General features: G+C 43.3%; 1 protein-coding gene across 7 annotated transcripts in view; it reads left to right on the forward strand.

Annotated features, from left to right (window-relative positions):
- Positions 1-20,821, forward strand: part of LOC124184397 (teneurin-m) — a 344,914-nt gene extending 324,093 nt beyond the window's left edge. For 5 of the 7 annotated variants that reach the window (XM_046574032.1, XM_046574034.1, XM_046574035.1 and 2 more), the window contains 13 exons: positions 2,079-2,261; positions 4,713-4,797; positions 5,807-5,970; positions 6,062-6,199; positions 9,539-9,828; positions 9,960-10,584; positions 10,659-10,994; positions 11,115-11,322; positions 11,867-11,893; positions 12,925-13,141; positions 13,233-14,068; positions 14,158-16,466; positions 16,595-20,821. In XM_046574032.1, coding sequence (XP_046429988.1) covers positions 2,079-2,261; positions 4,713-4,797; positions 5,807-5,970; positions 6,062-6,199; positions 9,539-9,828; positions 9,960-10,584; positions 10,659-10,994; positions 11,115-11,322; positions 11,867-11,893; positions 12,925-13,141; positions 13,233-14,068; positions 14,158-16,466; positions 16,595-18,816 — 7,640 coding nt within the window. In that variant the 3' untranslated portion in view covers positions 18,817-20,821. Of the gene's footprint in view, positions 1-2,078; positions 2,262-4,712; positions 4,798-5,806; positions 5,971-6,061; positions 6,200-6,423; positions 8,735-9,538; positions 9,829-9,959; positions 10,585-10,658; positions 10,995-11,114; positions 11,323-11,866; positions 11,894-12,924; positions 13,142-13,232; positions 14,069-14,157; positions 16,467-16,594 lie in introns of those variants that run through there. The other 2 variants (XM_046574030.1, XM_046574031.1) reach the window with 2 other exon arrangements.
- Positions 20,822-24,241: the final 3,420 nt, after the last annotated feature.

Genomic DNA, 24,241 nt, shown 5'->3' on the forward strand with positions numbered 1-24,241 from the left:
TGCACAAGAATTCAATACGCAATTAAAAAAAAAAAAAAAAGAAGGTCTATGACCCACTGACTACCGAGAGGCTTCTACTTCGATCGCAAATGCCGCAATACCTTATTCGGTTATTAGCGATCAACTGGGAAGAGCAGCTGCATCGGGAGTCAGTCGAGTCTGAGTAATGCTCAGGTGGGTTTCAGACGGTTGGTGGTGACGCGACGATCACCTTGTTCGAAACCCTTTCCGCACCCCGAAGAAACTCGCGAATAACGCTCAATTCCGCGCTTGGAAATCGCTCGTGCACTAGGCGCCTCGAGTTGGTTACATACATAGATCCGGGTGAACATATAGGGGTATGTACCCATCCATCTCCGCCCCGACCACACCTACGTAGGTAAGATCACTAAGCTTAGCAGTAAAGAAATTACCTCCAACCCCGGCCACTCCGCTTCCAATTAAAACCGTTTCGCCCTCTACGCCCAGCTCCGAGTTCCCTCATTTTTCAAGATTTCCCTCCCAAGCTCTTGAGCATGTTCCCTCCGCCACTCGTCGACAAGAATTTTTCACCAACGAGATTTTCAACGCGGTTCTGCGACGAGAGGCAAAGAACAATCGGAAAGCCTTCCCTTCCGATCGCGAAGAGGGACGAACCTCGGGCTGGTTGTTTGATCGTTCGCGTCACGACGAGGTGAACGAGTGTCTCTTGGGCGAAGGAGAGACCTCTTGATTCCAGGTGGAGTGGCCCTAGACGAGCCGAGGTTTACCTGGATCTTGGTTCTGTCGAAAAAAGAGGCAGACAGTACCTACTATTCGCCTCGCAAAGCCAAGCCGAGCCTTCGCTAATAAATTCCATTAGCCACGGCCTCTTGGCCCGCAAGATCGTTGGGTGATATTGTGTTACGCGTTCGCCGTTCCGTTTCTATGGGGCTCGAAGGCGCCCCCATTGAAAACCGCGTCCGCGTAAGGAATTTCTCCGCAGCCCCGTAGACCTCTGCACGGGCTACACCGCATTATGCCTCGTACTTCCCTCGGCCGCCGTTCCAAATCTCATTCAGGACTTCGCCGGCCCGCGTGGCTCAACGACCTGTGCATAATTCGATTCACGGATTCGTCTCCGGTGCTCCGTACCCATCGTCTTTTGTCGGGAAGGGAGAGCGGATTTTCTTCGAACAGCCAGAATCGACTGTCCTTCGAGCGCACGCTCTGTCCTGCTCGAAACCCGTAGGTACGTTTTGTACCCCATACCTGATGCCTAGGGGATAAAAAAGACGGTATTACGTTGCACGTTGCATAGAATGAAATACAATACCGTTCTGGCCCTACTATTAACAACAATAACCAGACGTCGGATCCTTTATTCCTTTCTACCGTCGAGCACTTTGGATTATATGTAGCTGCAGCATGCGAGCCAAAACTACACCCGAAAATTTTCTTGGGGTGATTTTAAAGGTCTGGATGTATATGTTACACACATATACTCTGAAGCCTCGGACGAGTTTTGATTACGCTTCTTGAACAAGCTTGATGCGCAGGATGCTCTTTTCGGATAGGGGAAGATGAGAGTTGGAAGTATACGTATATATAGGACGGTGGGGGTACATCGTAATCTGGGAAGTTATCAAGAAGTTTGATCGTAAGGAAGAAAAAGAAGAAGAAGAAAAAAAAACGGTTAAGTGCACTTTTGGCCTGCCGAAAAAAGGCCGCGCGCGTGCAAACAAACTGGAAGACGAATGGCGGGCGAATATCGCGGAGACTTTCGGCGTGGGGATTGCCGCGAAGAGCGGAACGAAGGAGGGGGATAAAACGACGACGATAAAGAAATATAATGCCAGGAGATGAGCACGCGATTAAGCGAGATTGAGAAAGTCTTTGTCAACACACTGCCGCAGAACCAAACTTCTACTTCTCTCACAGTATTTTCTTTCCCTCTCTTTCTCTCTCTCCTCCTCCCTTTTCCCACATAATATATCCATTTTATTGCATTTTTATTTCCCTCATCTTCCTCGGACTCTTTGCAATTTGAAGAAACTTTTTCAGCGACGATAATTATTACTCCCAAAGTACTGGCGCTCATATCGAAATTTTTATTTCAGGGTGTCTATTGGACAACGTCGCACCGAGGGGCCCGCCCGATGTGCCCCCCCGTAATCCTACAATGAGCCGACTGAACGGAAGATTGCCCGGGAGCCACGCAACAAGCGATCACGAACGCGATCCGGACCTGGAGCCATCCTGCCTGGTCAGGACACCGTCTGGAAATTTTTACAACATACCAAGTGAGTCGGCGGTGTCACGCTTTGAGAGATACTTTCGGCGATTCTTCTTTCTCTTCTTCGTCGAGATATTTACCGAGGGTAGAGAGAAAACGTTCGCACGCTTATCTTATCAGTTCACGTTCGCGATCCTGATGATTGCAAGGGGGGAAAAGAAAGTTGAAACATTCGTTCTTCTGGTATTTATCAAGCCTCTTTCCCTGCAGGATTATTTTACCAAGGGGTGGTTCCCGAGGGGATCTGGATAAACAGTTTTTCCCCGGTATTAGTCACGTGTCACACGCCACGTGCCTCGGGTAGGTGTTCGCTGGCACCGTTGAAACGGGAAGCTCGAACGTTTTCCACCTTAAAAATTTACAGTCAAGCTCCGCCGACCGGGATACACGGCGCAGGTTCGCACCTTCGACGCATCTACATTCGGGCGGGAATAAAACCGCGGATACTTTTAGGGCGAAGTATCAATTACTTGCCTTCCAGCAGCAGCCCGCCCGGGTTTCGAGTCGTTGCAGGATTCGCCTCGGCAGCGAAGGAGAGGGTATTAGGACGGGATCCCGGGTACGGAGTTAAGGACTTTACGAGAGACCGTTAAAAGTGGGCGCCGCGACGGCATTGACCACCGCTCCTTGAAACCCTCGAAATTTAACAGACCCTCCGCAGATACGGGGTTCAGTTTTCACTCGGCACTCAAGCTCCCCCCGACGACGACGACTCGTTTCTGAAAAGAAAAACTCTGAAAGCGTGGGACTGACTCGCGCTCCGCTGCGACCCTGACCGAGGTTCGATGATTTATGACAATCGTTCGTTACGGTGGTACGGACATCGGCACTCGCCGATGGTATACGGCTCGTAAAGTATCGCGAGGTCCTGAGGGCTTGTTACGCTAATACGATCGGTGATTGATCGACGGTTGATCGACGCCAGTCGCGGGTCACTCGGTATCGGGGCTTTTTTCGCGGTTCTGAATTTTTCATACTCGAGATTGCCTTCCTACTCGCCGATTTCCCTTACCGAATGAATCGAAGCCTCGGAAGTCACTGCACCCCCGGTGTGTAAGCGGAGAGCCGAAATGGTATCTAATCAACCGTGAAACGTCTAACGGAGTTATGCGTTATTAGGATAATGGCTCCTCAACGTTGCACTCCCACGAGCCGTTATAACCGTGCACGGCTGCACCGCTGGCATAAATCGTATTTCGAAGCGCGGTATCTCTCCTCCTCGAGTGCCGACGCACTTTAACGGATCCGAAAACCTGGAGAGGTAATATGAATACGCGTTTAGACTAAACGCTATAATCACCGTAGAACCAGATACGAGAACCCCGTTTGCAATTAAGGGCTTCGAGTGGCTCGACGAACTTCCCACGCCCTCGATATTTCGAGTGGAAGTTTAAGCAGGTAACAGGTTACAGACGGCAGGTAACGGCCCGAGGTGAAAGGGTGAGCGAAAGCTCCTCCTAAGACAAAGCCTCGAATATTGACCGTTCCTTCGACGTCCCTTGCCGCGGTATATTAATGCACCCTCTCTCGGGGGTAATAATTACACGGAGAGGCAAATAACCGCTCTCGACACTCTGACCCAGAGACGAAGCGGGACCTGCAGGTCCTGTAATCTTGCCGAGGGGTGCTCCTGCCTCCGTCTAGGAAACATGGGTTCCGCAACACGGTGCGTGAAACGCGACTAGGGAAGGATGCAGGTTTCTTGAAATTCAACCCGCGCGTGGTGAATCATGTACTTATCGATTCAACACGGGGCGTCTCTGCGGCGTATCAGGTTTAGGCGGTGGCTATGCGCCCGAATATGCCCTTGGTGATGGCAGTTCCTCGCAAGAAACATCGGCCACGACGTTAGCAGCTAACTCCAAGCCTCCCCCTCCTGCAATAGCTAGCGTGTCTCTCTCTCGCATGCCAGGGATATTAGTTCGACACGCAAGAAAGCGCCCAACCCGAAACTCACCCACCCCACCGAACCCTGTAATTAATTCCTTTCCATTTTTAGGATCGATGAATTTCCTTCAGGTAATAAGAAACCATCCTGCTGACCAACCCCGTTTACAATCATGTCCAACGAAACTGCGGCGATGTCGCTAGAGTGCCTTAAACACCTGTAAATGTTCATCTTCCAAATATGTATAGGAGTGCAATCGTAGACCGTAACAATTTGTTTCTTTTCAACGGATCGTAATAGTATCGTGATATTTCTCGGAATTGATATAACGTAATATAATAATCTGGTCTTTCCGGGTATCGTCTTGATAATATTCTGCACTTGCCGTTTTATATTTCCGAGCGAAGAAGAAACCGAACACTACTCCGAGTAGTCAGTTTTCAGGAATGCAGGGTATAGATATTTTACCCATCACGGTTTTCTCTTTCTAAGAACGCGTAACATGCTTTTGCTGATAGTAGAAAACAGATGACTAATGGTAACCTTTTGTCTCCTCTTGTTCGTTTGCAGAGATACCGAAGAATGAGTACAATAACAAGAATCAATCGACAGGAAACAGCCCTATAAAAGTCGAACTCCAAAACAATATGGACAGGTAAGCATTAAACTCCGACAAGTTAGTCGCTGGATTTTAAATTATACAAATTTTTTAACGTGCTACGAATGTTTTACTATTCTAATTTTGTGACAAATCGTCTCGAGTTACCAACCAACTTTCACGACGCTCGTACGAGGCATAAATGATGTATCTGTTTGGCAACAAGAAACACGTTGAAAAACTCAACCAAGCTTGACCCATTGTTGGGCTGGTCCTACGAAACAACAAATAATAGGTTGCCAAGTCCTTGCTCGACTTGACAACGTCATGAATCATCGGGCTTTTGGAGTTGTGGCTGTTATACGGGCTGAATGAGTCAACGTCGGTGAATGGCAATTGTCACTTTTGAATTCGAATAACGTACCGTTCCTCGCTATAAGTATCGTTCGGTGCTTGGATTCCTCCGGCGGCGGTATACTCACCTTTCACAAGTGTCTCCTTCCCGCTTTTCCTCGGAGAGACACTTCAGAACGCGGTCAGTCCGCAAGTTCGAAAGAGTTCGGGAACATCCTCGGGTCCGTGTATCGAGGACTTTGTAACAAAGTATACAATACAGAACGTATGGGTATACATATATCCCAGTCCCGGTTTCTCTTTCGAGTTTTACACAAGCCCGAAAAGCCAGGGAAGTGTTGCCGGCGCGAAAACTGTTTGTACTACTTGAAGGCCGGCAGTGAAGTGGTCTGGCTTTGATCATCTTTATTGCGTCGCGTCGTGGCTCTGAAAACTAAGACAAACGGACCTGCCTTCTTTCGCTCGGAATCTGACTATATCTCGTTTAAATATTTTTCTTGGACTTTCGTAAGTTTTCCTTCAGGTTTCCACTTCCCCGAAGAATAATTTACGATAAAGCCTCGAGAGTCGCGCTAACTCCATTCAGGAAAAACAAGCTGGCCCAATTTTTCCCTTGTTTATCTTACTCGCACCACCACTCAACGTCCCTCGCTCGCGTTACCATCGCCATGCTAATTGCTTCCAAACAATTTCACGTTATTCACAATTCCAGAGTGACGCTACCCTACGGCCACGGTCCGTCGATGATTCCAATGAGGCGGCAGAGCTTCAGATGTCAGCTCCGCAAGGGTATCGACTGGTGCAGTTGGAAACTGATTGCCATCGTGGTGATCATGCTCTCCCTCTGTTTGACGGCAGCCCTCACCTACGTTGCAGGTAACGAGATGTTTTACAGCTGACGACACGCCAGGCAGAGCGACCCGAGTGCAGTGCGGGATACTAATTTGTCGAATGCATTTGCTTGCAGCGTCGAACATGGTGAACTGGAACCAAGGCACGAAAGCGTGCACCGTTCTCGTTGGCGAGAATACAGAGTCGAAGCCGGCGAGCACAGAGCCGAACAAGACGTCGTCGAGCAGGCCGAGACAGCAATCGTCATCAGGAGGTAATAATTTAGACCCTGTTTACACCCGCAAGCGTAGAGACACACCTAACCAGCATGCCCCAGTGTTGCACCAAACTTCCCAAGCCTCAGACACGTCTGCAGAAATGCCAAAACCTTACCCAAGCACTGGTACCGGTCAGTTTGGCGTGGAACCAGCACAGCCCGAATCATCGACAACGATCTCTTTGCATGAGGATATAAGTAGGAGTGTGCATGCTGAGCTAAGTGGGCATGAAAACGTGCAGGTTAGTGGGCCGGTTTCGTCGGCGCCAAAAACGGAACCTCCAAAGTCAGGATCGTCGACCATTGGGCCAGTGCTTTATGTGAATGTCTCTAGCTCTACTAACTCTTTTCTCGATTCTGCGAACCTCACGACCACTGTCAATCCTCTTTCTCAAACTTCTTCGGAGGACCCCGATCCGAGCACAATTGCTCCGGTAGAAATCGCGCCTGAATCCGACGGATCTCAAACTGCTCATGACGACGCTGTGAGTAGGTATGCAAGCGTTGAAACGTTTGTTGATGAAAAAATTGAGGTCAGCACAGAGATTTATACAGAACGGTCAATACCCGATAACTCTGATGAAATGGAAATTCCTGGCATACCCGAAATGATACCAAAACTCGATGGGAATCCGACAACAAATGGTTCATTCTCGGACGTGGAAGTTGATAAAGGCAACGCTAGCAGCAGCGGTGATGTGGAGACGATCTATACGCCCGGTATTGATTATCCGGCATCTATTAACCTTAACGGGAACGACGAGTCGAGGTTGGATTTTGATAAGCCGCCAGAACAAAACAGTAGCGAAAATGTAGAAGATGAAGTAGATAAATCTAGTTTGGACAGTAAGCATATAGATTCAAGTAATGGTAGTTTATTCTCCGATAATGATAACGTCGGGTCTGTCAATATGTCGTTATTCCACACTGACGCTAAAGCAAACGATGAAGTTTTACCACTGGCATTACCTTTAGTAGTAACTCGGATAGATAGCGATGCTCATAGCTCAGAAGAAGAAGAAGAAGAAGAAGAAGAAGAAGAAGAAGAAGAAGAAGGTGCACAGCAAGGGCCTTCCGTTGAAATTGAAGCGATAGAACCGCCGAGTAAAAAAGTTAATCGAAAAACTGATGAACGGATAAATGCGACAATTAGTCAAAATGACGAGGCGATTTTCAAAGCGTCAAACGAAACGTCAGCCGGTTTGGAAAAAGCGAAGTCTTCCGGGGTTATAAAAGAAACGAGAGAATTGTCCCGCGAAGATTCCTCGTCGGAGTTTGTTACCAGTGGAATTTCACCCGGCATTACAAACGTGCCGGAGAAATCAGAGGAGCTACAGCGGGATTATCCAGTATTTAGTTATGGCCACGACGAAGTAAAGATAATAAAACTAGACCAGGAGAAGGTCGGGGTGACTGTGAAATCCAAGATAGCCCGCGTACCAGACCAGGAAATAAAATCCGCCTCAAACTTGGCAACTAACGAAGTAAGAATTCAGGAGGAGGAGAAGAATAATCCCGAGGTTCCAGAAATTAAACGCAAGGAGAGTCTGCAGGTTGTGAATGCTGGAAGTGAGCAGTTTGGAGATAATACGGGTAATTTGAATGGCGATGAGGACGATAGTGAGAACAGCGTTCAACACGAGCCGACGAAGCTTAGTCAGAGGTCGGACACAGTTAACAATAACTGCGATAGCTCGTTGCATGAAAAGCATGAAACTACGAAATCATCTAACGCAAACTCTGTCGCATCTAACTCAAACAGCATTCCTGAACATCCATTAACGCATCAAGTACACGTCGTAGAGGTGCCCAGAAGCGCTGAATCGCAGCGACAATCGCGACGAGTACTTGTAAACGTGACAATTTCGACGGACGATTTTGAGGGAACCGCTGATTCGAATAAAGCTTCGCGCCCGTTGTACATGTTATCCGTATCCGTACCAACCGATGGCCAAACTAACAATTTTCCCGGAATTAACATCAGCCCAATGCAATTGTCGGGGCAACAGGCAATGTCGAGCGTTGTGGAAAACTCGCGTGCCGATGAAACTACCACCCTAATTCCACCTCCGCCCCAACCCCCGACATCACCACCTCCGAGTTGGGGTGGGGAATGCGAATGCTCGTGTCCTTGCATGGAATCTGATGAGAAGGACAAATTTTCAGACGGAATTACCTCTTTCGAAAATGCTTTATTTAACGACTCTGAGAATGACAACTTCGGTTCTTTCTACGAGGACACTGACTCATTTACCAGCTCCGAAGATTACTCCCAGAATATTAATAATTCATTTCATATAAATGGTTCGAAAGGTCTGTCAGACGTTGAGGAGTCGACGACAGAGTCTTCATTAAGTAGTATTTCGGATTTGAACCTCACTCAGTCAACGACAGAATCTTGGTTAAGTAGTACTTCGGATTTGAACTTCAGCGAGTCGACTACATACTCCTCGGAGGAGATGACTACTCAAGGTTTTTGGTGCACTGGGACAACTCCACTTCCCCCAGAGCCCACTATACTGATTCTCGAAGGTGAGGTCTCGTTTTCTAACTTCTCTACTTTTTTTATTTTCTTTTTTTCCTACTCTACCTTTACACTATCGCTTTAGCTAACAGTGCTTCTTTGCTTGTCCTATCACACCGTTACACAGGCAGCATTATTTATCTTCCGGTTCTTTGCGTTGCACTTGTAAGTAGTGACTCAATGTTGGTTAACGTAATGAGTGTATTGATAGTAGAATTGTATATTAGTGGTTGTTTGTAAATAGAAAACCAGTAGTTCGTGGTAAGGGTTCGTAAAAAATAATTTCATCCTCTTTTTGTAAGATCACAAAATATGTTGTATTTCATATTGCGTATAATATAATGTAATCTTTGGTAGTAAATTAAATTTAAACAATCACATAGAATTTCGAAGCATTCGCAATTCTCGTCACATTTTAACAACAATACATCCATCCGCAGAATATAGCGATTTAATATAAATGTAACGACAAATAAACTAATTAAAATAATACAAAGTTGATTGATAATATAGTACTGTCAATTCGCACATCATTGCAGCTAAGCTGGGAATGCCAGAGCATTTTCTTTTATCACTTAATTTTTTTCTCTACCGCCAAAATTCCCTGGGTAAATATGATATCAGTAACGAGCATAAATTTGAAAATATACGAGGAAATTGCTCCCCCTTGATTCTAAATTTTTTTTCTCTTGAAAATTGTGTTGTTCTCTTGGAAATTCCTGGTCATTACGAATCAGACGACTGCGTTTTATCCCGGGAAAAAATTGGCGTGAAATTTCGAAAACGATTTTAAAACCCACTCATCATTTTAGGTGCAAGAACGTTTCCAGCTCGATCCTTTCCACCTGACGGCACCACCTTTGCTCAAGTTGCGCTCGGACAACGTCTGAGTAAAGAAATACCACCGTACAGTTACTGGAACATGCAGTTTTACCAATCGGAGGCGGCCTACGTCCGTTTCGACTACAACATACCCCGAGGAGCGAGCATCGGAGTTTACGCGAGGCGAAACGCTCTTCCGACTCACACGCAATACGATCTGTTGGAAGTCCTGAGTGGTTTCAAGGCTCGCACATCTCGGGCGTCACATGTTAGTGTCATTGTATGTCACCGTGTATTCTCTTATTGCATTGTCAAATTTTCAGCTCTTGTCTTAATATCAGATCAACCCATGTCAGATACAAATGTGTCGTGACACCACGACCGATCGTAACATTTCGATTCGATTTCCAGCAACCGTCGATCAAGAAAGAAGCTACGCACTACATGGAACCGGGTCACTGGTTTTTGTCGCTCTACAACGACGACGGTGACCCGCAAGAAGTCGCCTTCATAGCCATCGTTGCCGAAGACATGACGCACAACTGTCCGAACGGATGCAGCGGAAAGGGTGAATGTCTGCTCGGGCATTGCCAGTGCAACCCTGGCTTCGGTGGCGAGGATTGCAGCGACAGCGTTTGTCCGGTACTGTGCAGTCAACGGGGAGAGTACATCAACGGAGAGTGTCAATGCAACCCCGGATGGAAGGGCAAGGAGTGTTCTCTGCGGCATGACGAATGCGAAGTTCCGGATTGCAACGGCCACGGTCACTGTACCAACGGAAAGTGCAACTGCGTTCGTGGTTATAAAGGAAAGTTCTGCGAGGAGGTCGACTGCCCACATCCAACGTGTTCGGGTCACGGATTCTGCGCCGAAGGAACTTGCATTTGTAAGAAGGGATGGAAGGGCGCCGACTGCAGTCAAATGGACAAGGAGGCCCTCCAATGTCTGCCGGATTGCACTGGTCACGGGAACTTTGATCTGGAGACGCAAACATGTTTGTGCGAACCAATGTGGTCCGGCGACGATTGTTCGAAAGGTAATTACCGGTCGTAGTGTCGAGTTGAGGTTCACCAAATCGTGATGCTAATTTTCCTGCCTCCTGTATTACAGAACTTTGCGACCTGGACTGCGGACCTCACGGTCATTGCGTGGACAACGCGTGCGACTGCGTGCCCGGCTGGTCTGGCGAGCTTTGCAACATGAAACAATGTGATCCTCGTTGCAACGAACACGGCCAATGCAAGAATGGTACTTGCCTATGTGTAACCGGATGGAATGGAAGGCATTGCACAATGGAAGGGTGTCCAAGCTCGTGTTCCGGACATGGACAGTGCAGGGTGAACGGTGAGGCTCAGTGGGAATGCCGATGCTACGACGGTTGGGATGGAACGGACTGCAGCGTTCTGTTGGAACAGAACTGTAGCGACAGCCGCGATAATGACAAAGGTACTTTGGATGATATTTTGAAACAATATTGTGAGTTCCCGCTCGAGATGGTTGAACGATTCGCCTGTAGCTTGTGGTGATTTTCATAAGTGCATAATTTCTTGACCCTTGTTGCGTTAGATGGCCTTGTGGATTGTGAAGACCCGGAATGTTGCGCCAACCATCATTGCCGCGATAGCCAGCTGTGCGTCTCTGCACCAAAACCGATCGACATCCTCCTTCGAAAGCAGCCTCCAGCGATAACTGCCTCGTTCTTTGAGAGGATGAAATTCCTGATCGACGAGGGCAGTCTGCAAAACTACGCGCGTCAGGAGACCTTCAACGAAAGGTACGTTGCCAATTCGTTTTTCTTTCTCTCTTTCCGCTCTTCTGCGTTAACCGCAATCGTTCCGCAAACATCGTACGCGAACACTGTGTGACCACTGTCCGTCCTGAATCAGTGTTGCGTGGAGTGACACTCTTCTTCTATCAGTTTCATATATATATTACGTATACCATACTATATATCTTGTCATCCTTCCTATTATACATTATGATAATCTGTGCGTTGTTGTGACCCGTGTGAAATCACATCCCAAACAGTTTTGTACATATGTTTGTATGAACGTGTGAACGAGCGTGTGCCTTGCACCTCTTTTGTCCGTCCGAGTGACGCTTGCGAGAATGTGTGAGTCCATGTTAACCATATTAAGCTTACGCCCATGCTCTATAGAGGAATAGTTGAACCTTAAGATAGACTGATCAAAGAGAAAGCGATTATGACAATGATGAGATGATAGATAGTCGTTACTGAACACCCAAATCGACGTCAATTTTCTTGGTGTAATCACAAATTTTAACTGGGCTCTGTTTTATCGGTGCTGCTGGGTCAGTGTGTTCTGGAATCACTTCAACACAAGGTAAGAGGGCGTACAGCCGACGCATCGAAAAGATAAGTTTGTAGCGTTTTAAACGGTAGCTGCTGCAAAATATTTTATAATGCATCTACATAATATCCTGTATTTATATAATATACTATATAGATGCGTCATGTATATGTATGTGTGTGTTTGCAAAATACTGTTATATGTAAACTTTACAATATTCACGACGGCAGCGGCGGCCCAATTATAATTATTATACATCGTAAGCCGACTACACCAACGCCTATATATGTGTTATAGACATATGTATATGCTCAGATTTTCAAATCACTAGCTCATTTGCCATCACACTATTTGTTGCATGGTTGAGTTCCCTTATTATTCCTACATTGTGTTTCGTGCCTTTTTGGTTACGCTTCCAAATTTGTGTTACTTGTACGTGTGTTGTCCTAGGTTTAAGACTTCTCAAGAAAAAAAAAAAAATTCTGTTATCGTACAAATTATCTGTCATTCTATACATATAGCACAAGTTTCAACATCAAAATAATTTAGCAATCTACGTGTAACACGCTCGAAGACCTGCCGTATCTAAATATCTCAATAAAGGGGGCTAACTGGAGTTTGAGTGAAGGCTATACGTAAATGTTACAAGACTGACCACAGACAACAGTGGGGACGTTCCATTTCTCCAAACTGTATTCTTACATAGCTTAGACCACCGTTTTATATCGGAAGACCGTCGAACGTATTAAACTCCATTTCTCACTGTCAAAAATATGCGTTCAATCTTGAGACTCGCAGCCTAGTTGTCAATATTGAGCAATGTAAATATTTCAATCTGCACCTCTCCAAGATCTTCTACCAAATGCAGAGAGTGGACTGTGTTAGGAACTATGAAGCATTGTATAAAAACAAATAGAAGTAGATAGATATTAGTTTAGAACATAGTCTCGCTTATTTTATACTTTCCATTCTAGCACAAAAAAGACGAATATTGTAGACGTAATTTTTGTTTATTCGACAGAATCTACGAACCGCGATTGTAATTGATTTGATTTTTCCAACAGCCGTTCTGCTGTGGTTCGCGGTCACGTCGTTACTGCCCTTGGTACCGGCCTCATGGGTGTCAGGGTGAGCACCAGCACTCCACTCGAAGGCTTCACCCTGACACGAGACGATGGATGGTTCGATTTGCTCGTCAACGGCGGTGGAGCTGTTACTCTACAGTTTGGAAGGTCACCTTTCAAAGCGCAAAGCCATATCGTGTTCGTTCCGTGGAACGAGGTAGGACAGAGTTCTGAAAATAACATCAAGGCGATCAGCACGTAGTGCATTTTCGATAATCCGAACGTGAAATTTTCTTTTCTTGTTACAGGTGATTATCATTGATAAAATTGTGATGACTACAACCGATGAAAAGCATATTTCGCACATTCCTCACGCCTGCGCCGCACATGATTATGACCTGATGAAGCCGGTCGTTCTTGCAACGTGGAAACATGGTTTCCAAGGTGCCTGTCCAGACCGTAGTGCGATTCTTGCCGAGTCCCAGGTCATTCAAGAAAGTCTCCAAATACCCGGTACCGGTTTGAATCTTGTCTACCACAGTTCAAGGGCTGCCGGATATCTGTCAACAATCCAGCTGCAGCTTACCCCTGAAACAATTCCACCATCCCTCAATCTAATTCACTTGAGAATCACCATTGAGGGTATTTTGTTTGAAAAAACATTCGAGGCTGATCCGGTGATAAAATTCACATACGCTTGGAACCGTTTGAACGTCTATCGCCAGCGAGTTTACGGAGTCACAACGGCCATGGTCAAAGTCGGATACGAATATATAGACTGCAAGGACGTGATCTGGGATGTGCAGACAACTAAACTGAGTGGTCACGACATGTCAATATCGGAAGTCGGAGGATGGAACTTGGACATTCATCACAGATACAACTTCCACGAAGGAATACTACAGAAAGGCGACGGCGCGAACATTTATCTGAAGCACAAACCTAGGGTTATTTTAACCTCGATGGGCGACGGGCATCAACGACCATTGGACTGCTTTGACTGCGACGGACAAGCATCGAAACAACGATTGCTAGCTCCAGTCGCTCTTGCGACAGCTCCGGATGGCTCGATTTTCGTCGGTGACTTCAATCTTGTCAGAAAAATTCTTGTCGACGGCACTGTCAAGACCGTAGTCCGACTTAAGTAAGCTCCTTTTCATCTTCACGTAATTGTTTCAGGTCTCCTTACTGGTAGACGACGTGCTCACACGCATTATCCATTTTTTGTTACAGCGCAACGAGGGTCTCGTACCGTTACCACGTAGCCCTGAGTCCATTGGACGGAGTTCTCTATATTTCCGATCCAGAATCTCACCAGATAATTCGCGTCCGTGACACAAATGACTATTCAGACCCAGAGCACAACTGGGAAACGGTCGTTGGCTCTGGAGAACGCTGTCTTCCCGGAGACGAGGCACACTGTGGAGATGGAGCACTGGCTAGAGACGCAAAGCTGGCCTATCCAAAAGGCGTAGCAGTGTCAGCTGACAACGTTCTGTACTTTGCCGATGGTACGAACATACGAATGGTGGACAGGGACGGCATCATAACAACGGTCATTGGAAATCACATGCACAAATCCCACTGGAAGCCAATACCTTGTGAAGGAACGCTGAATGTCGAAGAGGTGCACCTTAGGTGGCCCACTGAACTGGCGATAAATCCTCTTGACAATTCTCTACACATGATCGACGATCACATGGTTCTCCAGCTCGCACCCGACGGTCGCGTGAAGGTCGTGGCCGGCCGTCCACTTCATTGTGCATCGCCGTCCACCACCTTCGATACGGAATTGGCCACCCATGCGACGCTGGTGATGCCGCAGAGTATAGCGTTTGCTCCTTCCGGCGACTTGTACATCGCCGAAAGTGACTCTCAGCGGATAAATCGGGTTCGAGTTATCGGAACTGACGGCAAGATTTCACCCTACGCCGGGGCAGAATCGAAGTGCAACTGCCTCGAACGCGGCTGCGACTGTTTCGAAGCTGATCACTACCTGGCATCCAGTTCAAAGTTCAACACTATCTCTGCTGTTGCCGTTTCTCCCGATGGTATCGTGCACATCGGCGATCAAGCAAATTATAGAATTCGATCTGTCATGGCAAGCATACCGGATGCCAGTGGAGCCAGGGAGTACGAAATATACTCACCTGACACGCAAGAGATCTATGTATTCAACAGATTCGGTCAGCACATTGCCACCAAGAATATTCTTACCGGAGAAACGAACTATCTGTTTTCCTACAACGTGAATACGAGCAACGGAAAATTGAGCACCGTCACGGATGCTGCCGGAAACAAAGTGTTCCTCCTGCGCGATTATTCAAGTCAGGTTAATTCGATCGAGAACACTAAGGGCCAAAAATGTAGGCTGAGAATGTCAAGAATGAAGATGCTCCACGAGCTCAGCACTCCTGATAATTACAACGTCACTTTCGACTATCACGGACCGACCGGCTTGCTGAAAACTAAGCTTGACAGTACCGGGAGAAGCTACGTCTATAATTACGACGAATTTGGAAGATTAACGAGTGCCGTAACGCCAACTGGAAAAGTTATCAGTCTGGCATTTGACTTGAGTGTCAAGGGTGCGACTGTCAAGGTTGGCCAGAATAATAGAAAGCCTGTTTCCATGCTCATCAAGGGCTCGTCGGTAGTTACGAAAGTTGGAGAGGCTGAACAGCGGACCATTGTTCTCGGAGACGGTGGCGTGGGTCAAGTAACCCCTTGGTTACATACAGTGAGCACCGACACCGTTCCCTACTCAATATTGGCCGAAATTGAACCATTGCTCGGCGAAAGCTATCCAGTGCCAGCTAAACAAAGAACAGAGATAGCCGGTGACTTGGCGAACAGATTCGAGTGGAGATACTTCTTGAGAAGAGTGCAGGGCAACAAAAACCGTGGAAACACGAAAGCGGTGGCTCAAGTTGGGCGAAAGCTTCGAATAAACGGAGAGAATCTCCTCTCTCTGGAATACGACAGAGAGTCGAACACCGTTGCTGTCTTCATGGACGATCGTGTAGAGCTCCTTAACGTCACCTACGACAGAACGGCGAGGCCCGTGAAATGGGGGCCGAGAAATGGAATTTTCGCCGGTGTAGATTTGGAGTACGACAGGTTCAGCAGATTGACCAGTTGGACGTGGGGTGAAATCAGCGAAACTTACGGCTTTGACAGAGCCGGAAGATTGTACGAAATAAAATACAGTGACGGTACCGCGATGATCTACGCTTTCAAAGACATGTTCAGCAGCCTGCCCCTCAAAGTCACAACTCCACGAGGCAGCGATTATCTTCTCCAATATGACGAGGCCGGAGCTCTTCAGTCGCTAACCACACCCAGAGGACACATCCATGCCTTCTCTCTCCAGACTTCGCTCGGCTTCTACAAGTACCAGTACTATTCACCGATGAACAGACATCCGTACGAGATTCTCTACAACGACGATGGCCAAATATTGGCGAAAGTTTATCCTCATCAGAGTGGGAAGGTTGCCTACGTTTACGATCACACGGGCAAACTGGAAACCACGTTGGCAGGTTGGTTGATATCTCAATTTATTCGTAGAATAAATTTTTGTTATTAAACTTTTTTAGCGTTCATGTCTAAACTCCGAAATGAATGAACCGATTCGCAGACTGTCACTAACAATGTTTTTTTCCATCAGGATTGTCTTCTATCCATTACACCTACCAAGAAGCCACGAGCCTCGTGCGAAGCATCGATGTAAACGAACCGAACTTCGAAATGCGTCTAGAGTACAAGTATCACGCGGGAATAGTGAAGGATGAAAAAATTAAATTCGGCAGCAAAAGCGGAATGGACAACGCACACTACCGCTTCCAGTATGATGGTAACGCCCGAATTTCGGGTCTCGAGGTGGACATAAATGGAAAGGAGTTGCCGCAGCTGCGAATAAAATACAATCAAAATCTTGGTCTACTGGAGGGAGTGAGTGACCTCAGAATTCACAGGAACACGTTCAACAGATCAGTGATGCAGGACACGAGCAAACAGTTCTTCACGATAACCGACTACGACGATCATGGCCGGATAAAGACAGTGCTGATGAACATAAGAGCGTTGGATGTCTTCAGAATGGAACTGGAATACGACAATCGGAATCGTATAAAGTCGAGAAAGTTCAGCATCGGTAGAGAGTCGATGATGGACAAGATAACGTACAACGCCGACGGGCACGTTCTGGAAGTCGCTGACACGGACAACAACTGGCAGTACAGCTACGACGAGAATGGAAACATTATTGGAGTTACCGAGCAAAACGAGAAGATCACGCTTGGATACGACAGCGGGGATCGTGTTGTTCAGTACGGAGACGTCGAGTTCAACTCCTACGACGGTCGAGGTTTCGTTGTGAGACGGGGGGAGCACAAGTACAGGTACAACTCGAGAGGACAGCTGATCCACGCATTCGAACACGACAAATTCCAGATATGGTACTTCTACGACGACCGCGGAAGGCTGGTGGCGTGGAACGACGACAGAGGAAACATCACCCAGTACTTCTACGCTAATCCAAGAACACCAGACCTCATAACTCACGTGCATTTCCCGAAGTCATCCAAGACTTTTAGATTCTTATACGACGCTCGAGACTTTTTGATAACGGTTGAAACCTCGGAACAAAGGTTCTACGTAGCTTCCGACCAGAACGGCTCGCCACTGGCGCTATTCGACACGAACGGGAACCTCATCAAAGAAATGGGACGAACTCCATTCGGCAAAATTATCAAGGACACTAACCCCGATTTCTATCTTCCGATCGACTTCCACGGTGGTTTGTTGGACCCCAACACGCGACTGGTGTATCTGAACAAACGTCTCTACGATCCAGCGGTGGGTCAGTGGATGACCCCGGCCTGGGAGCAAATGGCTAATGAACTGACGACTCCGACCGACATATTCATCTACAGATTCCGTAACAACGATCCGATAAACAGCAAACAGAACGTGGAATACATGACTGACTTGGCGAGCTGGCTGATGCTGTACGGCTACGACATCTCCGCTATGCTCGGTTCGGAGTACACCAAGGGTATGGTCTACCAGCCCAGTGCCACCATCACTTCTCCCCAGCTCACGCCAGAGTTCGGGGTCATGTCGGGACTGCAGTGCATCGTCAATAGGGTTCACCAGAAATTCTCTGACCTCGGTTTCGTGCCAAAGCCACTTCTGAAGCTCGAACCAAAGACGAGAAACCTTCTCCCGAGAGTGGCGCACAGAAGAGCTGTCTTCGGCGAAGGTGTTCTGGTGTCCAGGGTCGGAGGTCGAGCCCTGGTCAGCGTTGTGGACGGCGTAAACAGCGTCGTTCAGGACGTGGTGACCTCGGTATTTAACAGTTCGTTCTTCCTCCCGTTGCACTTCAGTGTCCACGATCAGGACGTGTTCTACTTCGTTAAGGACAACGCGTTGAAGATAAGGGACGACATGGAGGAGCTCCGTCGTCTCGGTGGAATGTTCAACGTTTCTACCCACGAAACAACCGAGCACGGGGCCGGGACGTGGAAGGAGCTCAGGCTCCACAATCCGGACGCTGCAGTCGTCATTAAATACGGTGCAGACCCCGAGCAGGAGAGACACAGGATATTGAAGCACGCCCATAAAAGGGCGGTAGAGAGAGCTTGGGAAATAGAGAAACAGTTGGTCGCCAATGGTTTTCAGGGACGGGGCGACTGGACCGAAGAAGAGAAGGAAGAGCTGATAAACCACGGTGATGTTGACGGGTACGAGGGCGTGGATATTCACAGTGTACATAGGTATCCGCAGCTCGCCGACGATCCGGGGAACGTCGCGTTCACCAGAGACACTAAGCGTAAGAGGAGACGGAGTGGCAATAGACGGAACAGAATTCACAGGCACGATTCGTGATTTGATAAATTTTAATTAACCGAACATTTCACCTATTATAGTAAGATAAAACCGCAATGTGTGAAATTCTATACACGTTATGAAAACGTATAACAAATTCATGCGTATGAATAACACGTTGTGATATGTCCACGGTAACGTTTAGAATTAAAACAATCAAAAAGAAGACTTTTTAAACTGAACAAATAAAAGAAGAATAGCTCGAGTGAAACGAGGAAAAAATTGGAGAGATTGAAAAAAAAATAATTAATTAATCGAACGGTAATGCAAATTTGAATGAAAATTCAATCTCTGCTACATGTGGGGAAAATCCTCGACTTAATTAATGAGACGACTGAGACTCGTGTGTAATATATATTACTATTATTTTATTTGTATCGAACTTGTTGGTGCCATATATTATTATTATCATCACCATCATTATTATTATTATTACTATTATTGATGTTGTTTTTATTATTATTACTACTACTTTCGTGATTTTTTTTTATTTCTTGTTTTTTTTTTTTTGTAAGGAATAATCCATAAAGTGTCAAAATTAAACTAGTCGCAAGTAATGAAACGATGAGTATAAAGCTTATCCTTATCGGGGTGATTATTTTATAAACAAGAGACAAACAATTATATGCGTGCTTGTGCGCTGTTGATAAGCTTGTTATACTCAATTTATGAGATGCTGCGCAGGTGTAGTTTGATAAAAAGTAATAATAATAATGTGGACACTCTCTGCGATAAATGTGAATATAATATATAGTGATGATGTTCATTGTTCGGTACGCATAATATAAAATATGGATTTTATGATAATGTTATCGACAGACAAATGGTATTAAAATGATCGATATCTGTCCGCGTGTGAGTGCATGTAGGTACGTGTTGCGTGCCAGCCATGAATTTTTGAAGAGAATTTTAAAAGGGTGAAGAAAAAAAAAATGGTTGAGAATAAATAAATAATAATAATGACGTAAAAAATAACAAAAAAACACGCAACATTGATGGGTTTATAACAGGGTCTATGACACATACAAAAACTAATATATTTCAAACGTGGTATAAGTTTGCTCCACTTTATACATATAAATATATTCATACAACAGCGTATAAACTGCAGAAACTTTATAATTGTTGAATGAATGTAGATAATAGTGCAGAAATTATTATCCTTACCTGTCATCAATGGTGAAAGAGAAAAATCAGCGGAGATATTTCAATGCTATTGTATTAATAATTATTATGATAATTATTAACGTCGAGAACAAGAATACCCAACAAATATTTTTAACAGAGTATGACGATGAAGGATAAAGACGGTGTAAATATTATACAATATAAATGAATCAATATGTAAAATGTAGATATAACGTAACGTAATTATACTTATATAATATATATAGTATAACGATGGCAAGTTCAATTTGGGGGAAAAAATTTTTGGGTATGCTTTTTTATACACACACACACACACACACACACGACATCATCTGACTATATTATATGCATACGTAAAACATACATAACATACATTATGCGTGATACACTTAATATCGTGAGACGAAAATATACATTATAGATAATCGAATCGAGGAATTTTCGCACAACATGCCTACCACAGCAGGGAAATGATAGATACATATACTAGTCGAATGCATATATTGAGTTACACACATGACACAATGATACATGCGTAACATGCTATAATATGGCCTACTCGGAAAGTCGGCGGCAACGTTCGACGTAATTCATTCGCGATCGGAAATTAGAAATTGCGTATGCAACCCTAATTATATGTGTACGTATTACATATACGTTAGGATACACGATACAAATTAGGTAACGTATGAAATTTCTCGAAATAATTCAGAGACACAACTGTAAATAGATACACAATATAATATATTATGTATGCATAGATGACGGTATAAAAAAAAAAAATTGTACCTAGTTCGTAAGTCGTAGCGATAAATATCGGTAAATGTAAAAGATTACTACCCTACCTTCTAAACGAGATTGAAAAACGTAAAGAAAATAATAATAACAACAACAACAACAATAATAATAATAATAACAATAATAACAATAACAATAACAGTAGTAGTAGTGGTAGTAGTAGCAGTGGTGGTAATAGTAATAACGATAATAATAATGTCCAAGATGAATGATATATAAATATCCCCCCCGCCTATCTTTCTACTGAAAATGAGAAAAAAAAAAATTATTTTTTGAATTGTGTCGTCAAAAATCCTTAACATGTCTAAAGAATAACAAAGAATAATCTTTGTGTAACGTTATAATACAAAAGACAAGACGAAAAAAAAAAGATAATAAGGAGAAGAAAAAAAATGTCGGTGTTTCATATTGGAAAAAAAAAAAGAAAAAGAAAAAAAAAAGAAAATTAATGAAATATTAATAAATTAAAATAGATCAAACCTGAAACGTTTGTATCGAAGTAATCGATAGAAAGTAATAAATAGGGATGCAGCGAGCCAACGTGCGAGCCGTCGCTCCACCGTTGTGTTCTCATAGGTGTAACTAAATACATAATCATAATGCAACATACCTAGTTGACATATAAGTTGACAGTAAAATGTGCAAGTAAATTTTAAACGCTATATGCTGTACATATCTATTGTGTATAGCTAAACTCAATAGTCTTCTTCTTCTTCCTCTTCTTCTTCTTCTTCTTCAGTACATGTTATTACTTTCTTCTTCATTCCGTTGATACGATCTGCATTCTTGAATTATACCTACACATTTGAATTTGGACTGATTTCCAATATTACTATTAGGTGTACGTACACGATTCGTTGAACATTTGGATCGGTGAAAACGATGAATGAGATTTTATACCTTTTGATATTCCGTTATTTTATTTTTATTGAACACGAAGTAAAATCATGAATTAGATTTAGATTGTACGTTCATAATTGAATATATCGGCGGTTTTCTCTTCCTTTTTTTTTCAAAACTTTTGAAACGTGTCTGTAAAATATAATCTCGATAGACTGCAATGTGTGAAACTTGTTCGTTTAATTTTTTTCTTTTGTTTCTTGTTTTTTTTTTTTTTTTTTGTATTATCTAATACCATTCTGTGAAACAAATTTTATTCAAACGTTAATACGTAATACGTAAACAGAAAAATAATCTCTCAACGTCAGTTCATCGAATAATATGATGTTGATGTAAATATTCTCTGTTCTCTCTATATCCGTAAAACTCGATGCTATTGTGCTATATATAGAGATTTTCTAGAATACGTTGTAGTAGGAAACTGGTTGTTCAGTTGCGAGATATTAAGTGCATTTCGAACGCATAATCAGAATATAATGATTTACGCAGAAAGCCAGAAATGAAATGACAAAAAAAAATAAAAATAAAAAAGAAGAAGAATACGTAAAAACGATAGTTATACTATAAAAATACCTATATTACTTACGCTTATTATCATTTGAACGAGTATGATAATTAAAGAATAAAGACAAATATACTCTTTTTTTCTAAATATCGACAATGAGAACCTAAGCCGTCGCAAGTGTTAAAATTTATACTCATATTGGGAGAGGTGATATTTAAAATACTGTTGCTAAACGTGACAAAGAAAAGCAATACTTTGTAACTTTCGTGTACGTCTTAAAGAGGAAAAAAAAAAAAGAGAAACAAAATAATATAAATTAATATATTTAATTGTGTATCGATAATTATTGTGAAAGGTCATGTGTTTTAGAGGAAAAAATAAAAAGTAAAAAGTAAAGTATGTAAGGTAAAGAAGAGAAAAGAAGGAACGTGACGCACCTGCCATTCAAGTTTTTTATTCGTATTTTTTTTTTTCTTTCTTTTTTTTTCTGCCATTCGAATCTTCTTCTCAAAATTTTCTTCAGAACAATCAGGCAAAAATCTATTATACATGTGATGTGTAAGCGAGTTGCGTCGAATTTTTGTACATATATATAATATAATACATTACATATATAATTAATTATATTTTGCTCTGTTAATGTTGTGGATTTTAAACGATTCAAAAAAATAAACAAATAAAAAAATACAAATAAAAATAAAAATAAGAAGAAAAAAGAAGTAATTGAAAAAAATGCGATAAATGTTCGTAGAGGAAAATATCTGCATGATACAGTTCGGAAGCGATATTTAATCTTGGCTAGACAACTACACTATCCACGATACTAGCTATATCTGATTATAGCTCTCTCTCTCACTCTCTCTCTCTCTCTCTCTCTCTCTCTCTTTCCTCCTCCTCCTCCTTCTTCGTACCCATTATACTTTGATTTACAGAAAAAATCATTATTTCAATCTTTCCAAATCCTAATCCCCCCCCCCCCCGAAATTTCCTAATAAGAATCTCACGATTTCAATGTCTGCAATAGTCAACATACCTACGATTGCAAGGTTTACCATTGCAGAGATTGTGCACGCGTATTATATAAACAATTTTTTCATAATTTAAATGTAAATATTTATAATTATTATTATTATGTAAATATTCTTATATACACGAGTTTATTTTACACTACAATATATATAAATATATATATATATATATATATATACATATACACATTATCATGTAATATTTAATATAAGAAACATATTCTATACTCTTACACTATAAGATACTCAATAAATATATCTATAAAATTCCCCAGTGTCTGTGAATGTCTACCTTATACCCTATCCTGATGTTCCCATCATATTGTAGCGTCTGATTCAGCCCACTTATGTATGATATACATATAATATGAATAATTGAAAATTCGTTTAAAGCAAAATAAGACCGACAAACTGATCTTGTATAAATATTAATTGTATATACATATATTATACAGTGAGATATATACCATTTACATTTTAAACAGATCTTTTTCGCAAAATTTATCCTGTGTGTTATCATTTCAAAATTGGTTCAACAGAATTCTCAACGTTACATAATACTTAATATCTGCTTAAACGCATTTTCAGCGGCAAAATCAAGTTTCGTTGGTGAATTGTGGGACTAAAATTTATTATCTAATCAGAAAGAGTCTATGCTGAACTGAAAGAAACGGTAAACGATGATCTACACATTAAATCACGTAAGTAATATGTAATTACTATTCTGTGATTAAGTGCGATTCGAAATATGTATATCATGCTTGTGCCAAATGACGAAAATTCTTTCGCGAAAGGAAAGGAATCGATATGATGAAATTAAATCCCGCGAATAGTTTTATATTTAACGAAAAACTTTAATACACGTATATTACATATGTTGTACTGTATCTAGGACTGCGACCTTATTTTGTATTGGTCTGTAAATTTGACTTAATCTTCAATGATTATTACAAACATTTAATACATTGATTCACCCCTCGCAAGGAGAAGAAAAAGTAGTTGTAACGCTTATAAATCGAAAGAAAACGATAAGGAACATATTACA

The sequence above is a fragment of the Neodiprion fabricii genome, chromosome 6 (assembly GCF_021155785.1).
Source record: "Neodiprion fabricii isolate iyNeoFabr1 chromosome 6, iyNeoFabr1.1, whole genome shotgun sequence".
NCBI lineage: Eukaryota > Metazoa > Arthropoda > Insecta > Hymenoptera > Diprionidae > Neodiprion > Neodiprion fabricii.